The sequence below is a fragment of the Cryptomeria japonica genome, chromosome 6 (assembly GCF_030272615.1).
Source record: "Cryptomeria japonica chromosome 6, Sugi_1.0, whole genome shotgun sequence".
In the NCBI taxonomy this organism is placed as follows: Eukaryota; Viridiplantae; Streptophyta; class Pinopsida; order Cupressales; family Cupressaceae; genus Cryptomeria; species Cryptomeria japonica.
In genome coordinates this window covers 142,262,834-142,281,175 of record NC_081410.1, presented here as the reverse complement: position 1 = coordinate 142,281,175, position 18,342 = coordinate 142,262,834, and the positions used below count along the sequence as shown (strand labels likewise).

At 36.1% G+C, this 18,342-nt stretch overlaps 1 protein-coding gene across 4 annotated transcripts in view; it reads left to right on the top strand.

Moving 5' to 3' along the window:
• The window catches only part of LOC131061576 (NADPH:adrenodoxin oxidoreductase, mitochondrial), a 138,443-nt gene that overhangs the window by 7,790 nt on the left and 112,311 nt on the right, over positions 1–18,342 (top strand). For all 4 annotated transcript variants that reach the window (XM_057995331.2, XM_057995329.2, XM_057995333.2 and 1 more), the window contains 6 exons: positions 3,050–3,159; positions 3,269–3,342; positions 4,646–4,707; positions 5,113–5,311; positions 5,684–5,747; positions 12,771–12,838. In XM_057995331.2, coding sequence (XP_057851314.2) covers positions 3,050–3,159; positions 3,269–3,342; positions 4,646–4,707; positions 5,113–5,311; positions 5,684–5,747; positions 12,771–12,838 — 577 coding nt within the window. The remainder of the gene's footprint in view (positions 1–3,049; positions 3,160–3,268; positions 3,343–4,645; positions 4,708–5,112; positions 5,312–5,683; positions 5,748–12,770; positions 12,839–18,342) is intronic.

Genomic DNA, 18,342 nt, shown 5'->3' with positions numbered 1-18,342 from the left:
TGAATTTTCCTAAAATGCAGACAGTAGAAGGCTGGTCAGACAATTTATGTCCACCATTGCTATGAGAATAGTCCGTTGTGTTTAATCTACTCATCAACATAGACTAATAGCTGGCTTCTTCCTATAGTCAGGCATGCTTTCATGGCCAGGTGCTAGGTCTGTAACGATCATAGTTCACAAAGTCAGCGAGTCATTACTTTGTGAGTACTCTAAAGGTTTGTTTGCTGAGTTTTTTTTGCCAATTATTTGGAAAAACTCATCAAGTTTTTAGCTAGACCTTGTCAATACTAACCAAAAAACCAGTGAGTTTTTCCACTTGACTTGTGCCGCCAGCAACATGTCAAAATTGTGGAGAAAAAGTGGGTTAAACACTCCAAAAACTCTGTTTTTTGCCTTTTAAAAACTTATGAAAATGATGTGCGCCATGAAGGTCTGTGGTTTTGAGGGTGTTCCTTTGGGCTTGGTGGTGGGGGGTTTGCCCCTTGATCCACTTGGGATGCTGGCCCTAAACCCTCACCAAACTCATTTGGTACATTTTGTAGTTGTATTTTTCATAAGATTTATGGTTAAAAAAAAAATTATGTTCCTTTTTTCAAAAATTTAAGTGTTTTTTAAGTTGCCAAGTTTTGCTGACTGAGTACTCTTGAAGTCAGAAATTTTTGGCTTGTTGAATACTCTCTCAGTCTGAGTCTGCAAACTATGGTAACCAATTTCTTCAGGATCATCAGCCTTGGATGTTAGGAGGATGCAGATTATTCTGTTATGCCTGTCCTCCAAGGGTAACTCCACTACCTCCTCTCAGCCGTAGCCACTCTTAAGAATATATTTTTAGACTCTGTATTGGTGATCTCTCTATGGAACCTCATTCTGGTGCTGAAGGTGATCAAGTGTTTTGATTTTATATTATCCCTTGGGAGCTATGCTATAATAATTTATGGCTATCATCAAGAGTCCTTTAACACCTTAGAATTTTTGGATGTATGTTTAGTTACCATTTTTGTCTGTTGTAGTTTCCTAAATGTAATGTTGTAGGATATTCTATAGACACTCACATGTATTACTACATAGTAGCTTTGTACAATTGAAATTTGGTCTATGTATCCATTTTATGTGCACAATCATATACTTTATTTCTTCCTTTGGTTTAAAATTCATTGTCATTGTAAACATATGGATCTTGGCATGAACCTTCTTGCAATATCAACTACTTTGGTTTGCTTTTCTGAAAGCAATGATTTGTTCATGCTCATTTAAGGTGGAAACGATAATTCATTAGATACCACTGCTCTTGAGTGGATGAAACATGGGCAGATAGGTAAGTACCTTTCAATGCTGTGTCCATTGGTGCGATTGCTTTGCAGCCAGTGATCAATCTGATCTGTTCAAGCTTCCCAGTAATTGGGTGGGTTGCCAGCACCTCCAGCCATCCCGCTCTTCTCTAAGTCAAGCGCCCTTTCCTCCCCCCACCTCCCCTGTGTATCCAAAGCTGCTGCTCAGGATTGGTGTGCCACAGGATTAGAGATTGGGGATAAAGGACCACAAGAAAGATTTCTTCGACTTCTGAAGTGGGCAGACCCTTACCTATATCCCCAGGCCTTCGCTTGATTGAAGAGGGGCAGTCCATGAGGGAGTTTTTGAAGTGCATGTACTGACCCATCAATCTATTGCTGCACTTTTTGTTGTTTGTTAGTTTCTGTCATGTTAGCTTAATGTGCTAGTTTCTTTCTAATGTTGGGATCAGCCAGCAAATCACAATTTTTTTCTGATATCATGGGAAATACCTTTGCCAACAGCTACCTTTTATATGCAACCTTGACAGTATTGAACTGAAAATATTTTATTATTGTTTGGTACAATGATATGCACAAACCTATGTGCCGAGCATTACTTGAAGCATCTCTAGGTGTTCAACTTCAAAAATTGAAAACATTGTCTTTCTTCTGAATTTTTTTAGTATTTGGACGAAAGTGTTTTTTCCTTTTTTTCTTGATGTGGTCAACAGTCTTGTATATGATGAGCTGGTTCATCATGACTTGAAGCAATTTTCTTTTGGCCTGATAACTTTCTTTATTCCACCTTTGTTCCTGGACTCTTGCTTAGGACCTGAATTGGATCCCTCTTGATCTGTTACCTTTTTGCCTTCACAAATGAATGCAACCTCATTACATGGTAGACATATCCTCGTACATTTGAAATCTCCATTTTTGACACAAGGTCCTCATGCTCTAAGTGTTACATTTTAAATCTTTAATTTACCAACACACTTTTGAAGCAATGAAACCTTGAGATGATTCTGGTAATTTGTTGAATCTTTAGTTTGTTCTATGTTGATAATAATGACATTATTAAACGGTGGGACCAGTCAATGTTTTTTATGTTATTAGGTATAACGAGTCTGGGGTTAATGTGCCAATCCACCTTTTCCATACTTGAGTTGTTTCATGGTAAAATCTATACTGAGACTTGTTCATTCTAATGAGATCTTATGTTTTTAATGGAAGTGGTTGTGCTCAATCAGCAACAATGTCCAGGCCAAGGACAGTGCCCATACTTTTCTTGGAAGTAATTGTAGCCTGAGTAAGCTTCCATATCCTCTTAGGAAAGTTATTTCCTTTTACGAGGTGTGATATAGTTTTCAATACTACTAAGTTTCTATTTTATTTTCCAGTTTTAAATAAGCAAAAGGGAATTTCAATTCAGGTGTTTCAGCAACTACAGATTTTACTTTCTTTTTGCCCCCATTAATCACATATTTCAATTTTCTAAAAGTTTTAAATTTGATTCTCCACTGCTTTTAGTTTGTCAGATTTGGACATTACAACCATTCAGTTTTGATGACATTTTTAGTTTCAATTTCTATCATTGTTTTTGATTCTCTGTTTTATGTCAATGTTCTTTTCTGGTCTCAATTTCAGATTTCTGTTATATATATATTTCACAACTTGAATTTGTTGCACAATACTATCTGTTAGTATCTCTTATTAGTGCCATTTTTGTTGTTCCATGTATCCTTATTTTAAAGTGATTACTTTTATTGTTCTTTTTGTAGGGTAATGTAGCTCTTGATGTTGCTAGGATTCTTCTACGTCCATTAAAGGAACTGGCTACTACTGATATTGCAGAGCATGCCGTATCTGCACTGCAGAAAAGTTGCATCAGGTTAAACAATTTCTTTGGAATGCTTTCTTTATGCCACGATATTATTGCAGACAACATTATTCTTCTAGTTCCAATTTAAAGTATTTCTGCAGATTTTTTGTGAATCCAGGAAAGTGTATTTAGTTGGAAGGCGTGGACCTGTGCAAGCAGCTTGCACAGCAAAGGAATTAAGGGAAATACTTGGTATGGTTTCTTCCCTCAACTTTTATAGGATCAACCTACAATATGGAATTGCAGGATCCCACATAAATTTAGTTTTCTTTCTTTTATAATTTTTAAAATTCTTTTCTCATGTTTATCTGTTGCAAACATTGAATTTTGGCATCTCAGTAGGATGCTGTTAATGTGGAATGTGCAGAGAATCTGTTGATTGCATATGGCTTTTTTATTCTGTACATTTACAGTTTTTTTAGATAATACTTATGGGGAGATATTCTGGAGCCCCAGCCCTACTAGACAGTGACAATATAACAGAGATAAAAACTGTATTATGTACCCATAGACAGGTGTAACAGTGTGAAAAATTACAAGATTCAATATCAACCTATAAAGCCCATTACAGGCATAGACATGTAGTAAAACACTATGCTATAACAGATTAGAAGGCAGCAACATCTGAAGACTAGCACCGCACAAAAAGGCATCTCCAAAAGCCAAACAGATTGTTAAAGTCATTCCTCAGTGCTCCATACCTGCACCCCTTGGAGGAGACTTCCACTACTCACAAGACCTCCTGTAAACACCATTACCTGACATGTTCACTAGCTCTACTGATTGCACCTCTGGACTTGCAGCATGCTCTATCCTAAGAAATTTGATGCTTTTCAGCAACTCCGCATGCTGTATGCACAAATGAACTTATCATCCTCAAAAATAGACAATTTATGACCATTGACCATTTCTGGGATGCACTTGTGGGGAGACACTACCATATTTTTTATCACTAAACTGTTGTCCTTGCAGAATGCATCTTAGGCGTGTACATGCTCCAGTAGAGCTACAACCCTAGAATTCATCAATCTCACATCAATTCCTTTCGATCCACCTAACACCTTTGGATGCTATTTAAATGGGAGAGGGTAGATTGAATATTATTGTGGAAGCAGTACTTGCAAACATCTTGAAAGCAATATCTCTATAGATAGTATGAGCAGGATGCTTGAATTATCAGAATTTAATTATACATAAACATGATATTGGCATTTGTAGGTGGACTAGATTGAATTTGAGGATTCTAAATAGAATGACTTCAAATATAGAGTGAATTCAAAACTTAAGGTTTATCCCTGCACATGTGCATGGCCCTTTTTTTTCAATTGTTGGTTGTGTTAATAGTGTATCACATGGTCTATTCCTGCATATTATGACTTACAGGTTTGAACTTTATGGATAATTTATCATTACTTTTTCATTGATCATTTGTGCCAGAAATTGTTGCATTGTAATATCTCTCTAGATGATGTTGTAAATGATAATTTGGCCTCAGGTATACCAGGGGTGAATCTGCATATAAAGGAGGCAGATTTAGTAACTTCATCACTGGATGAAGTAAGTTATTTTTCCTTTTGTGCTCTAATGACAAATGTTATCTTTAAAGTGAGTTTTATTACAAATTTTGTTTCTTATGTTGTGAGAAATTATACCGCTCTCAATGGACAGCTTGCTTGGCCTGGTGAATGTATTAGCTACACTATTGGACATAAATGCCTATGTAGAAGTGATCTAAATCTACTAACATGCTATGCTTATATACTATATAGTAATGTTTTGAATCTAGTAACATGCTATTTTGCTACTTAATTTACTGATTCATAAATTATATAAATAGAATTTTGTAATATGACTTATAGCAAATGTAAGAAGTGCTTTTATCTGTACGTAAATTTTCTCTGTTGAAAAATTCAAAATATCAGCACCTCTTGCTAAAATTTTGAATATTGTATTTAAGTGCAGGAAGAAATGAAAAAAAATAGAAGTCAAAAACGTGTATATGAGCTGTTTAGTAAAGCTGCTGGTTCATTGACTTGCCGCCAAATTTCCAACTTCAAGCTTGATCTTCACTTTGTTTTCTTTAAACAGCCAGAAATATTTTTGCCTACGATTGATCAGAGAAAGGTGGCGGGTGTCAGATTTGAGAAGACGGTTTTGAAAGGTTTGTAACATAATACATATAATGTTTTCTCTATCATAATTATGTTCAGTTTATTGGTCTTTGCTAGAATGCAGTATTTTTGATTTCAAGTCATTTTCTTTCTTACCATCATTTTGAGTTTGGTCTATTACACGTATGTTGCATTCTTGAAGTATTAAAGTTGTATTTTCTTGTAGGTTTTCAATTTTGAATTAATCATTTTGCAATCTAATGTGAAATAGGAAGCAAAGCCTTAGACGAGCAAGATTGACCTTTTTTGAAAGCCAATTATAGACTTCACTTTCTACTACTTTAATTAGTTGTAGAACTCTCAGTGTTTTGTTTTTATCCACAAAAGGTTTTAATTCATGATATTTTGGAATGCATCTACAGGGGATGATGCTACTGGTCGTCAGTATGCAATGGGCACAGGAGAGTTTGAAGAAATTAAATGTGGGTGAGTATTCATCGATCTGAGTATTTGGTCAAGGATGCCATCCTATTCTGGAATTTAAAAATACAAAAAATAGAAAAGATGATTAAAACATATCTACGTTTTTTCTTTTATAGCATAGTAGCTGCAGTTTCATTGTGTTTGAAACCATCTATAATTTTTTATTTTGTGGAGCATATATATGAGATTCATAAAAGATTTGACTAGGATTGAAATTTAGCAAAAGAAAATTTACGCATTCTTTGCTTCATTAAGGCATAGAAACTAGAGAATTGGGATAAGTAGATGGCAATTCATAGAATAGAAATTAAGTACCTTCATAGAATAGAAGGTCAACATTTAACAATATATAGAATCAAATAAATTATTACCATTTGAAGATCAAACAAGAAAATTGTGAAAGTGGTTGAATGTAGGGAATTTTTACTGTTCCATTGCTGTGAAAACTGGCAATGATACATTTGTCAAGTGTTTATAGCGAGAAGTGTATTATTTTTTGATCTCACAAATTGGTCATCTCTCTTCTGAAATGATGTGGTATGAAGGGTGCGAAGACACAATGTGATTGGGACCAACAGATAGAAAGGATATACCTGTCTTCTCTTGATGCGAATGTGGATGCTTTTTCCACTGTTCATATTGTTCCTGTTTCAGCGGGTGAATTTCCTCAAAGAGTCATTCCGATTTCAGCTGTAGAGCCATCTCTTGATCATCCTCAAGGGAATTTGATGAATATCTTTGAGGATAATCCTGCATATGCCCCTTTGCCAGAGATTGACACTTCTTCTAGTTTTGATGAGTTCATGGTGCAGTCATCAGGACCTTTGATTAATGAGGAGTCTATAGTTGCTGTTCAAACAGTATCTTCTCCTAGGATGACGATTGTTGTTCAAACAGAAACCGCTTCTCCCTCACTTTCAGCCATTGCTCAAGGAGATTTGATGACTTCACCTCCATGGCTTAGTTCTTTTACACCTAAAAGAAAGAAGCAAGAAATCTCTCATGACATCTTTGATTTCCAGCATCTCAAGCAATCAAAACCCAACATTGCCAAAAGGGCTAAGACTATCTCGAGGGTAACAGTTGATAGTAACAGGATGAAGGTGGCTGAAATTGTTGAGCCAATTGTAGACAAGCCACAGGAAGAGATGCAAGCTGCTGATTACAGGATCACAAGTGTGGAGTTGGGCAGACAAACGCATGAATTAGTCAAACATGATGCTCAACATTTTGTAGCCTCATTGGTGCAATGGTGTGATGAACTTCTAGCAAAGAAGGATAAGCTAGAAGAGGAAAATGTGCAACTTGTTGCAGCAATCCAAAAGATTACCAAGTCTTCAAGTGAAGGGTACAATCCTTCAACTTTCACAGTACACAGGAACCAGTCCAATGAGTTGAAAGAGCTGCTCAGAAGGTACAAGCGTTAGATTCTTGGGTGGATCAACTTCATGATCTGTGTGTGCAAGTGTTGAAAGACATATTCCAAATGATGGTTAAGTTGGAGATCATTGGAGAAAAGTTGAACCAGGCCACCAAGACTTTCAAACAAAACCTGGAAAGGGTTGAAGGTAGCTTGACGATTTGGCGCAAGATGCCTCAACAAGAGTTGAGTGTTCTTCAGGGGCATGACATTATTCCTTCCAGGGTCATGTATCTAGAATGTGAAGAGTTCCTAGAGAACAAAGCCCTCGTTCTCAAATCCCTCATTGAAGATATTGATGACGCTATGAGATTGCAAGTTGAAGTATTCCAAGGTATTGTTTCTCGCTGTGAGAAGGCCTCTTGCAATATCACGGGTTAGAATGGGGAGTTGCTACCAGAAGAAGTATTCGCAGATCTATAGATTAAGAATCATAATGAGTGGAGGAGTGAACAATTTTCAGCTGCCTCAATTCAAGTTTTAAAGAGACATCAAATCTTCTTGTAGGAAATCCAGTCTACTTTGGAGAAGAACAACTCTACGCTTCTTCAGTGCCATGATACCATTGTGAAGACCATGATTGTTGCCAAGAACACCCACGTGCCAAATCCTGATGAGCTATGAACGGTTATCCAGAAGTTCGAAGGATTCATGTCTAAACATGCTACAACTTAAGTGTTTTTCAACACTTAGTTGTATTTTCAGAATTGTAATTTCATAGTTGTAATTTCCTTTTGACATGTTTACTTGTAAAAGCATTTTTGTAAGATGCAAGTCATCACTTGCACTTTTGTAATTACAAGTTGGCTAGTTACAATGCGATTTAGAATAGGACTTGTAACTTTGAATAAGTCTTAGTTAGTTGTTGAATAAGTCATGGTGGTTGAGAGAATCTCTCAAGTTAGTTGGGATCCTCCCACCTTTTTTTCAAAAATCCTCTCCTATAAATACTTGAGGGGTCTATTGTAATCTTTATCTTTTTAAAAGCAAGCAAGTAAACTCTGCTAAAATTTGCAGCAAGAAAGACTTTGTGCTTTTTATATGTAAATTGAAGTTGAAAGAAATAGAAAAAGATTGCTCAAGGATTGAGACTTTGTGCTAAATATCTTGAGTTTGTGATCAATATTATTTTTCTTGCTAGTGTTTCTACAAGAGCTTAATCAAATTTGATTTGCAGACTTTGTGTTGCAAGTATTGGAGATTAATATCAGTTAGAGTAGATATTCTATTGAGAGAGGCTGTAGGACTTTGTGTCTACACTTGTTCTTGAGAGAAAGTAGAAGCAGATTTTGTAATAAGAAATAGTTGGGAGACTTTGAGCTCACACTAGTTCTCGTTGTTTTATGTAGAGAAGAATAAGATATTTCAGACTTCGTGCTGCCATACTTTGTTCTTGTTATCATTAATTTAGAAAAGGGTAGATAGGACTTCACATATTCAAGACTTTGAGCTTGATATTGCTGTCCGATCTCGAAGGAAGTGACAGAAGTCTTTGTGCTTTCAGGAAACTTCATTTTCTTTCTCCCACTTTGTTTTATAAATTGTTTCTGTTATTATTTTCAATTGCTATCACTTTTCTGTGAAGAGAAAAGGATATAGTTTTTCTGAAGGAAGAAGAAAAAACTGTTGTCTCATCCGTCTTTAGTTTAAGAATAGTTTATAGGTAGGGGGAGCCTTCCCTTAATTAGGAGAGTATCATACTCACACGCTGTGACTGAAACCACAATTTTGTACATTCTCCAGGTGTACAAAATTTTCAACCAACAAAATCCACCACCACCATGGGCACCACTTCAGCTTCTTCTAGTAGAGAATTAGCATCAACACCAGTACCACCATTAGTGTCGTCTCCTATACGTGATTATTTTGTGCCCAAAAACACACTTGGAGCACAACCATCATTGGAGGCAACCGGGTGGAATAGGGACTCACATGAGCTTGCAAACATTGAATGTGTAGACTTTTGGTACTTTAATAACATCCCTTTCAATGTGGCAGATAACCCTTATTGGCATAATTTGGTTACTACATTTACAGTTGTAGGAAAAGGCTACAAGGTGCCTTTTCACACAGACTTGAGTGGGAAGTTAGTTCAATCGATTTAAATTTTATGATAGCTTATGTTGAGTTTTAAAATTTAGACTAAATTTATGTTATTTTATTTATAGTAATATATGTTGAATTTAATTTATTTTTTCTTTAAAATTAAAATTGTGTATGTAATTTTACATTGTACTTGTAGGTTGCTTGTGAGTGCAATTGATAGGGCAAGAGAAGTGGTAGAAGAGCAAAGAAAGGATTGGATGGGAAAACCTACATGATAATTAATTTTTTTGGTTGCTTGCAAAAATAATGTGGTTTCTTTGAAATCAGTGGATGCCTCCAACAAGGTGAAAAATGTAAAATTTTTGGTTGTGATGTTGGAGCAAGTTGTCATGGAGATGGGAGTTGAAAATGTGGTGCAAATAATAACCGATAATGCAACAACGTATGTGGCGGCTGGTAGAAACCTCCAAGAGAAACACAACACACTTTTCTAGACACCTTGTGTAGCACATGTCTTTGACCTTCTTTTGGAGGACATAGGCAAACTTGATTGGGTGACACCATTTGTAAACGATGCAAGGGGGATGACAAAATATATCCACAATCACCCTTGGGTTCTTAACTTGATGAGAGAGCTCAACCAAGGGAAATAGTTGGTAAGGCTATTCTTGGTTCATTGACCACTTTGAAACAATTTTTTGTGAGTCAAGTATGGCTAGACTCAACTTATTCAAAGAAGCCTAAAGGAGAAAGTGTTGCATGCATTGTCTTCGACAACCTATTTGCACAAAGAGCTACAAAGATTGTGAAGGTAATTCAAAAGTTCAAATTTAAATTCAAATTGAAGATTTATTGTTTTCAGTTCAAGTCTTCCATTATAAATGTTTAGCTTTAATCTTTTTGTATTTTTAAATTGTAGGTGTTGGAGCCCTTGGTTAGAGTTCTCTGCTTGCTAGATGGGGAAACAACACCAATGGGGTATCTTTATGAGGCCATGGATAGGGCCAAGAAGTCTATCAAAAATTATTACAAGGGGGCCCACCTTAAATCTGATCCCATATGGGAAATTATTGATAGGAGGTAGAATTATCATCTCCAACAACCCATCCATGTAGCAGGATACTTCCTCAACCCTCATTTTTTCTACTTTGATTTCTTTTCATATCCTAGTGGCGAGGTGATGGAGGGCCTCATTGCATACATCTAGAGGTCGACTACCGATGTTTAGGTGAGAGACCTCATTATGGCTAAGAGAGGAAGAACCACTTAAACACCAGGTATAATATTTAGAGTCTTTCATATGCATCTTACTAGCTACAAATTTCAAATTTACAAGCTTTTAACTATTGATAATTTGATAAAATATGTTTTGACTTTGCTTTCTAACTCTTCAATATTTTATTTTGTGTAGTCTTGGTGGAAAAATTGGGGTGGAAATAGCCCAAATCTGCAAAGATTTTCCTAACCTTGTAGTGCATCCAGTTGTGAGGGCAATTGGAGCTTGTTCGAGGCCATCCACATGAAGAGGAATAAATTAGCTCAAAAACGCCTCAATGAGCTTGTCTTTGTGCAATATAATCTTTAGTTGCACATAAGGAAAGTAGAGGAAACAATATCCTTAGATGGTCCAATCGATTTGGATGATATAGATCCTTATAGTGATTGGACAACGTAGGAGCAACCTCCATTGTTTACCGATGACGAGATCTATGATTTGGAGAGGCAGGCAATGGAGGGGCATGGATTTGGATTTACAATGGATGACATTGAGGATGCTGAGGAGGAGTCATTGTCGATCGTGCCCCTCGCTTTGCTCTCTATCGTGGCCCCCGGCCGAATTGTAGGGGGCTGGGGCGCATTGCAGCATCTACATCTAGGATGGAGGTTTAGTCTCAGCCTATCATGCTGAGTGAGGCAGTGCAACCATAGCAGACTCCTAGGACTAGAGCTAATTCTCCCCTAGTTTTTAATAGAGATGGGAAGAGGAAGATGTAAAATGTTTTGTTGTAGTATTTACTTTTAGTTTTACAAAGACAATTTGCTATTTTCGTTTTGTTTCAGACTTTCAGACATTAGCGTTCCACACGAGGATGCCATTTTGTACCCAATTTGCATTTAAATCATTCATATGTAACTAGACTCAGCTTGTTTCTTTTATGTACTCATTTATTTATTCATTGGATTTTGCAAAAAATGCGTTTCTAATGAAATTTAAGAAATTTTTTAAGTTTCTTAGTTTTTTGCCAAATTTTTGCGGAGTATGAGTTTGTCAACTTTGATTGAAACCATTGGGGTTTTCATAGAATGAAACAAAGAACATCTTTGTAAGTAGATCAAGGAGGTAATAGGATTATGACAATGCTGATTTATTTATTCTCCTGTTGGATGTGACTTTAGATGCAAACACAAGCAAAATCGTGGTGGAAGGGTTGAGTTTGGGAAGGAGTTGTGGGGGAATTGCTGCTGCATCAAACTTGGTGGAAGTCAAAGACGACCTAGCAAATGTTGAGGGTGCTGCCATGTTGGCCGCAAATGTTGAGATGGAGATGGTTGGAAGCCTTGACATTGGTTTGGGTTGAGACCACGAAGAGGACCTTGGGATTAACCTTTGGACCCATTTGCGCCTAACTCAACGTGAGATCATAGTGCTTTTGTTTCTGTAGTACTTATTTCATATGCTAGATCTAAACAGTTTGTAATGGGTAATTATGAATTGTATTATATTGAAGCTATGGCTACATGTCTAGACGCTTATTCCCATAGGGACAATTTTTGTTTTTCAGAGAGAGTCCCAACTAAACTACCCTCTTTTACCTAATAAAATACACTATAAATACATCTTCACTCACATAAATATATTTAATTATGGTGTCATCTTTGGATCACTTGAAAATCAACATTAATGACAAGGACACCTCATATTGTCTCCTTAGGCGAATCCCAGGATCAAGAAATGGCTTCTTATACTTTAAAATTTAATATTGTGGATGCTTTATTTCGACCCATTGCTTATTTCACTTAATTGTCTCCCATCTTCTAAATAACTTTATAACGCCTATCATATTGTATGCTAAACAACATAATTAAAGGATTCCTCATTGGATTTTTATGATAAGTTTTCTTCTTTTGTACATAAAATAAGGGCCAACACAATCAGATTTTTTAAGAAGCATGCCAGATTTCAGCTATATGTTTTAGTTTCTTGATATGCATTAACAATCTAGTAACAAAGAGCTCAAATATTTTATCTATCAACTGAAATTTGTTTTTAACAAATTATTATACATTTACTTCAACTGAATGAAATTGCTTTAACGATTGTGTCATTTTGTGATGTCTACTATAAAGAGGGTGAGGATAAGTGACTGACCATAAGTGTCAATGGAGATACATATGCAATTAGTAAAGTGCATTTCTAGCAACATAAAACATCTTTTTTATACTACTCCCAATAATGATTTCTGAATTCTTTTTTATACTACTCCCAATAATGATTTCTGATTTGTAGATTGACAAAACTTTCAAGACTATATATTTGAATTTCTATTACCAACTTGCAGGCTGGTTTTCAAAAGTGTTGGGTACAAGTCATTGCTTGTAGATGGATCACCTTTTGATCAGAGTAAAGGTATTTTAGTTTCTCTATAAATCATGATGGTTATTCTTTCTTATTTTTCGTAGCTTTCTAATTAAATATTTTTTTTTTGGTATGTTTAAATGATCATTTTTATGTACTTAGGGATCTATAAGACCTCTGATTACTTAAAATAAGTGTTTTTTAAGGTGAATTCCTTTCTTTTCATCACTTTAGGTCTCTATGTCCACGTGGTTTGGCTCTGGGTTTGTTTCCAAGTATACAGCATCTCAAAGGATTATGTCCCCGATTTTTGCCTGGAATTGTTTGTGTTAGATTTTTGGAGAAATAAGGGGAAATTATTTAATTTAATATTATATAAGTTGTCTCATTATATTCATTTAAAAAACATACGTGAGATGACTTTATATTTTATTAAATTAATAAAGTGACTTAAGTATAAAATTAAAAAAATAATTAAAAAAGTCACTTAAGAAATAATAAAGCGTACCAACCAGATAAGGAGGGGATCTTCTAGAAGGAATCTTATGATGGGATATGAAAAGAATAAATAGAGGAGGGTAATTCATGGTTGATCATCAATTGTTTGTTATCTCCTCTTGTATTGTGGTTGTGGAGCCAAGGGCTGTCTGCAGATTTGGTCTTAGGGAACGATACCTCCCTTTGATTTGCATAACTGAGGGGGTGAGAGATCCTCCGAAGGGTTGCCTTGAGAGTTAGGAACATTCAGTTCTTCGTATTGAGCTAATTGGGGTTTTTATATCAGTTTCATGGTGTACAATTTTGTTGAAGACTTCAGCCATTGGGTGAATGACTAGTGATAGCTGTGTCTATGCATTTGGAGAGGCTAGGTGAATCTTCTTGATGCACCTTGGAGGAATTTTTTAGTTGTTGCAGGTGATATATCAGATCTGAAGACACATTGCATCAGACCCCCCTCCACCACGATTTTGCTCACAGGTCATTGTGAATGCATCAATTCAAGGGATTGAGGACAGTGATATTGTTTGTAGAGTAAGACGATTCCTTTGAAGACAATTTATGGTTGATTTCGTGAAGTAATCAATACTATTCTGTTTGAATCAGAAATCGTGGCAGACAGCTCCTAACCCACGATTTTACTCATAAGTCATCAATCTAGCACTGAATCTCAGTTCTAAAGACAGCGCTCCACTTGTCTAGGAAGGGCGATTAATTTTTAGGGAGAGATAAGGATTTGCAGTCACCACATCAACCATGCATCAGACTTCAGTGCAGCAGCAGGGGCGATTGGTATAGAGGGTTGAAATGGTACATTAAAGGCTCCCTCACTCATAATATTGCTTGCATCTTCATTCTCCAGCCTAGGCGATCTCCTCCAGGTTCCTTTTTGCTTTGTCTACGATGATTTTTTATGATTGAATATGTATGTAGTCATGGCTGCACATGTACTCAGAAAATACTGAAACTATTCAAGAGTCTAGCCATTGTGTAGATATTTTGAAATCATACTATTGTCAATTGTTAAGGAAGAATAAGGTTGCTTTCAGTCTTATATGTGTCATCATGGATTGCATGCCATATGTTTGATAAAATGACTATTGAGCTGTAGGAGTTCATTACATCTTATGTGTATGTGTTAGAAGAGTCAGGTTGTTATTAGACAATATGCTGATAATTTAGACAATAATGAGATCATTTGCATTCATCTTTGATGCTGCTAACGGATTAAATCAGACTGAGAACTAAGACCAGCAAACTGAGACCTTGTTAGCCAATTGTTTGACGATATTCCTTGTGTTGATAATACACCATTTCTATATTTTCAAGCAAGGGATATTACAAGGATCAACACAAAGATTTTCCAATTAATTCCTATATGTTCTAATGATGATTTCTTGTATTTTTTCCAAATCTAAAATAGTTTTTATGCTTACATCCATTCATGTTATTAACTGCATGAAATTCAACTACTTTGTATACATGAATGAAACAGGACATTGTTGGAAAAGCTTAATGGTGAATTTGTTACTTGGACACCTTAGTGATGTTTGTCTTGTTTTATTTCCTCCATTGTGCTTGAAACATTTGATAGGATCAAGGGTCCGTCCTCCTATGGTTTCTTTCATTGCATATCCTTTGGTACTTTATCCATAATCACTGGGTTATAACCCTAAATATCATTAAAATGGATTGTACCAGGCTAACTCTTACTAACAAACTCTCAGTAGCCTGCCCTAAAGGAATTAATCAGCTCGCAACAGTTTATAATGTTCAATAACAGAAAGAAAATTAGCCTAAATATAGGGCACACATACAGTAAGTGAAACACACCACACAGGATTTCAGTTGGAGAAAACCCAAATGGGTGAAATATCCAGAAAGGTACACTACAAACATACTATTCACTAAATGAAGGCCAGTACATGGAGATCAGCCATATCAATTCTCCTAATGGAGTTATACATTAACCTCACGGTCTTGTTTACCTCCCCTTTTTTACTGTGTTTCGCAAGAACTTTGTATGCTGTCTTCCCCTCTTTGAAAACATCATCAAGAGCATGTCCTGAGGTAACTGAACCCTTCAATCGACTCCTTGGCTGCCCTATATCCTTTCTTGATTGTTCCTAGCAATAGTAGTTGAGCAGTTCCAACAGATGTCCAATAGCAACTGCTTAACTGCTTGCCAAACATGTCTGGGGCCTTGCTAAACCAACTCCATCTTTGTCATAATGACTAGCAAGTGCAAGAAATACTGCTCACCAATAGAACTAAATTATGCAACTCCCTATAGACAATCAATCCACCAAGAATGCATATCTTGGTCGTGAGATTTTTGTAAAAATCTGGCCAGTGACTCATGGATAACTCACTGATTACTTGGAAAAAAATCATAAATTTGTCAGGAAAATTCAGCTGCATTTGCATGCTGTGATTCACTCTAAAAAATTACATTCTTCATCATTTTTTTTTTCCTTTGGTTGAAGAGCTTGGAGACATTTGACTGCTTGTTTCAGCTCTTTTGCGGTCCTACTAGTGGTATTTTCAGCAATAGGTTTTGTGTTTATTTACTGTTTTATTTTCAAGGCATTTTAAGGAAGATGCTAGGGTTTCATGTAAGATACCAACTAGGAATCTTGCCCAAACTGATGTTCCTGGTTTGATTTTAAATCTTTGACCAGCGAATGTGTTTTTGGGTTTTTGGTGAATTTTGAAGTTTTTATGGTTTTTGAAGGTTTTTGTTTGAATGTTTGACAATGCTGAATGGAATATAAATGCAATGCATGAAAGAATAATGGACTGAAACAAAATTCAGAATTCTGATTTTTATTACTATCAATTTATAAATTCAAGAGTGAACAAATTTTAACATCTAGAGCCCAAATTGGTATACCAGGAGTCCACACCTGCCTGGATGAGCTTGTTTTATTACCTGATCTGACACAGAGAGCAATACTGAAGCCTCCAATGAATGTCAACAGCTCCAAAGAGTTTTATTTGCCTTAGAAATAATTATCAAAACAAAATTTGTGTAAGAGCGAGCAGATCAGTTGCAAATTCTTTAGGGTTGCTAGTCAAGGCCTCCAAGAATGATTAGTTTTCCCCAATGAAATGCTGATGTAGGTCACGTTGCAATCTCCTTGAAATAATTGATGATCTGCTGCTATTAACGTCTGACAATAATTTCAGACTTTATTTCCACCACCAAAACTCCTTTAATTATTTATTTAGCCTCCCCAGGCATGAATGGGAGGTTCAGCCCTGCTGTAGGAGGTACGGCCTGCTAAAATCAGTATCCAATTTGCTTGTAAAGGCCTTTGAACTGCCCAGATCTGCTGTGCAAGTACTGTGATTGCTGTATCAGTCAGCAAACCTCAAGGTTTTGGTCCTCAATGTTTATTTTGTGTTCCTAGGTGTTGCAGGTGGCTGGGGCTCTGTCTAATCACCCTAGAGCTGAGAGTTTTCGTTCCCAATCTCATGTACAATCGCTTCTCTGCAGGTTGCAGGTTGCTTCCAAGAAGATTTGATGAAAAAATGAATAATAATGATGCCAAAATGACCTCCAAACGCCTTTTTCAAAAGGCTCCAAACCCTAGGTCATCACCTTTAGGGTATTTTCAACTTATAATTTTTAATAAAATACAAGTCTTCCTTTAAAAATCAACCCCTTAGGCATTATATTTTATTATTATAATGTTTTCCCCTTTTTATTACATTTTATGCTCATATGCCTAGGAAAAGGGCCACAAATTATTATAACTTATTTTATTATAAAGTGACTTATGATATCACTTTATTATTAATTTATTTAATTCCAAACTTAGGAAATATTAAAACATTTCCTTATTTATTCATAAAATGCAATCCAGGACTTAGATCTGAATTCTGTCTGAAGCACTGTGGTCACCGATGCCACCTAAGTCCTATAGGCTAACTGGTGGTTCCTCCTAAAAAATAGGAACTCGCCCAAAAAAATAGGAACCTCACTCCAAACTCCAGAAATTTCTCAAAAAGATCCCTCTCTACTCCGTGGTTGTCCAGGCGGTCATCTAGTCGACTAAACGCTCAAAATGGCTCACAGAGCCCCTGGAAGGTTCTATGCCCCTCAAAATGAGTCCCCTAACCATCTCCTATCGCCTAGAAAGAGGACATTACATTTTATGTTTTGTTTTTGTTTTATCTTTTATTTATTCCTAGGGTTTCCGGTAATTAGTTTTATTAATCTTTAAAAAAAATTTAAGGCATTTATTGTTGCTAGGCTTTTGTTTGATTTTTCCCTTTTATTTATTTTTTTGCTAAGGTTGATTTCCATTTTTCTAGGCTTGCTTGAAAACATGTGATGACAAGTAGAATGTATGACCAAATAATCTGCAACTATTTGTGGGATAGATATGAGAAGATGCACAAATTGCCTAAAATATCACCTTGCAGATATTTGTTGCTCTGATGTAATCAAATGTACACAAGGTGTTCAGGAGGTTGAGAATGAGGTACAACATTGGCTTATGATCTAAAGAAGAGAGAAAAAGAGGACAACAAAGGCATTGACACGTATTAGTTTTACAGGGTTAGAGGGAGATATAGGTGCCTTTGCATCTTCTATTGGGCCATGGATGTGGGGATTAGTTAGTGTGGACAGTTGTACCTCGAGTATTTTGCTCCTCATAATTCTCCCAGTGCACAACCTTTGGTGGAAGGAATTGTGCGGAATAGGGAATTGTATCATGAGGCTGAGTTGGCATGTGCCAATTTTTGGTACTACATGTCTCCAACAAGATTTCAAATAATGTTGTGACATCCTTATTGTTGTAGTTGGCCATTGCATTGATTATGACAAGTAAAACGGTTAAGGCATTTAGCCAATATGAGTTGAGTGGGCCATTATTGTAGGATGTAGTCAATAATACAAACTTTCTAGTAGATGAACAAAAAGTAAAATAGATAAAGAAGGGTTGCAACATCTTATTCGACAGGTGGATGGATGTTTGGAACCAATCCTTAATCAATTTTCTTGTGGATTTAGGATTAGTGTTCTTGAAATTAGTTGATACTCTAGT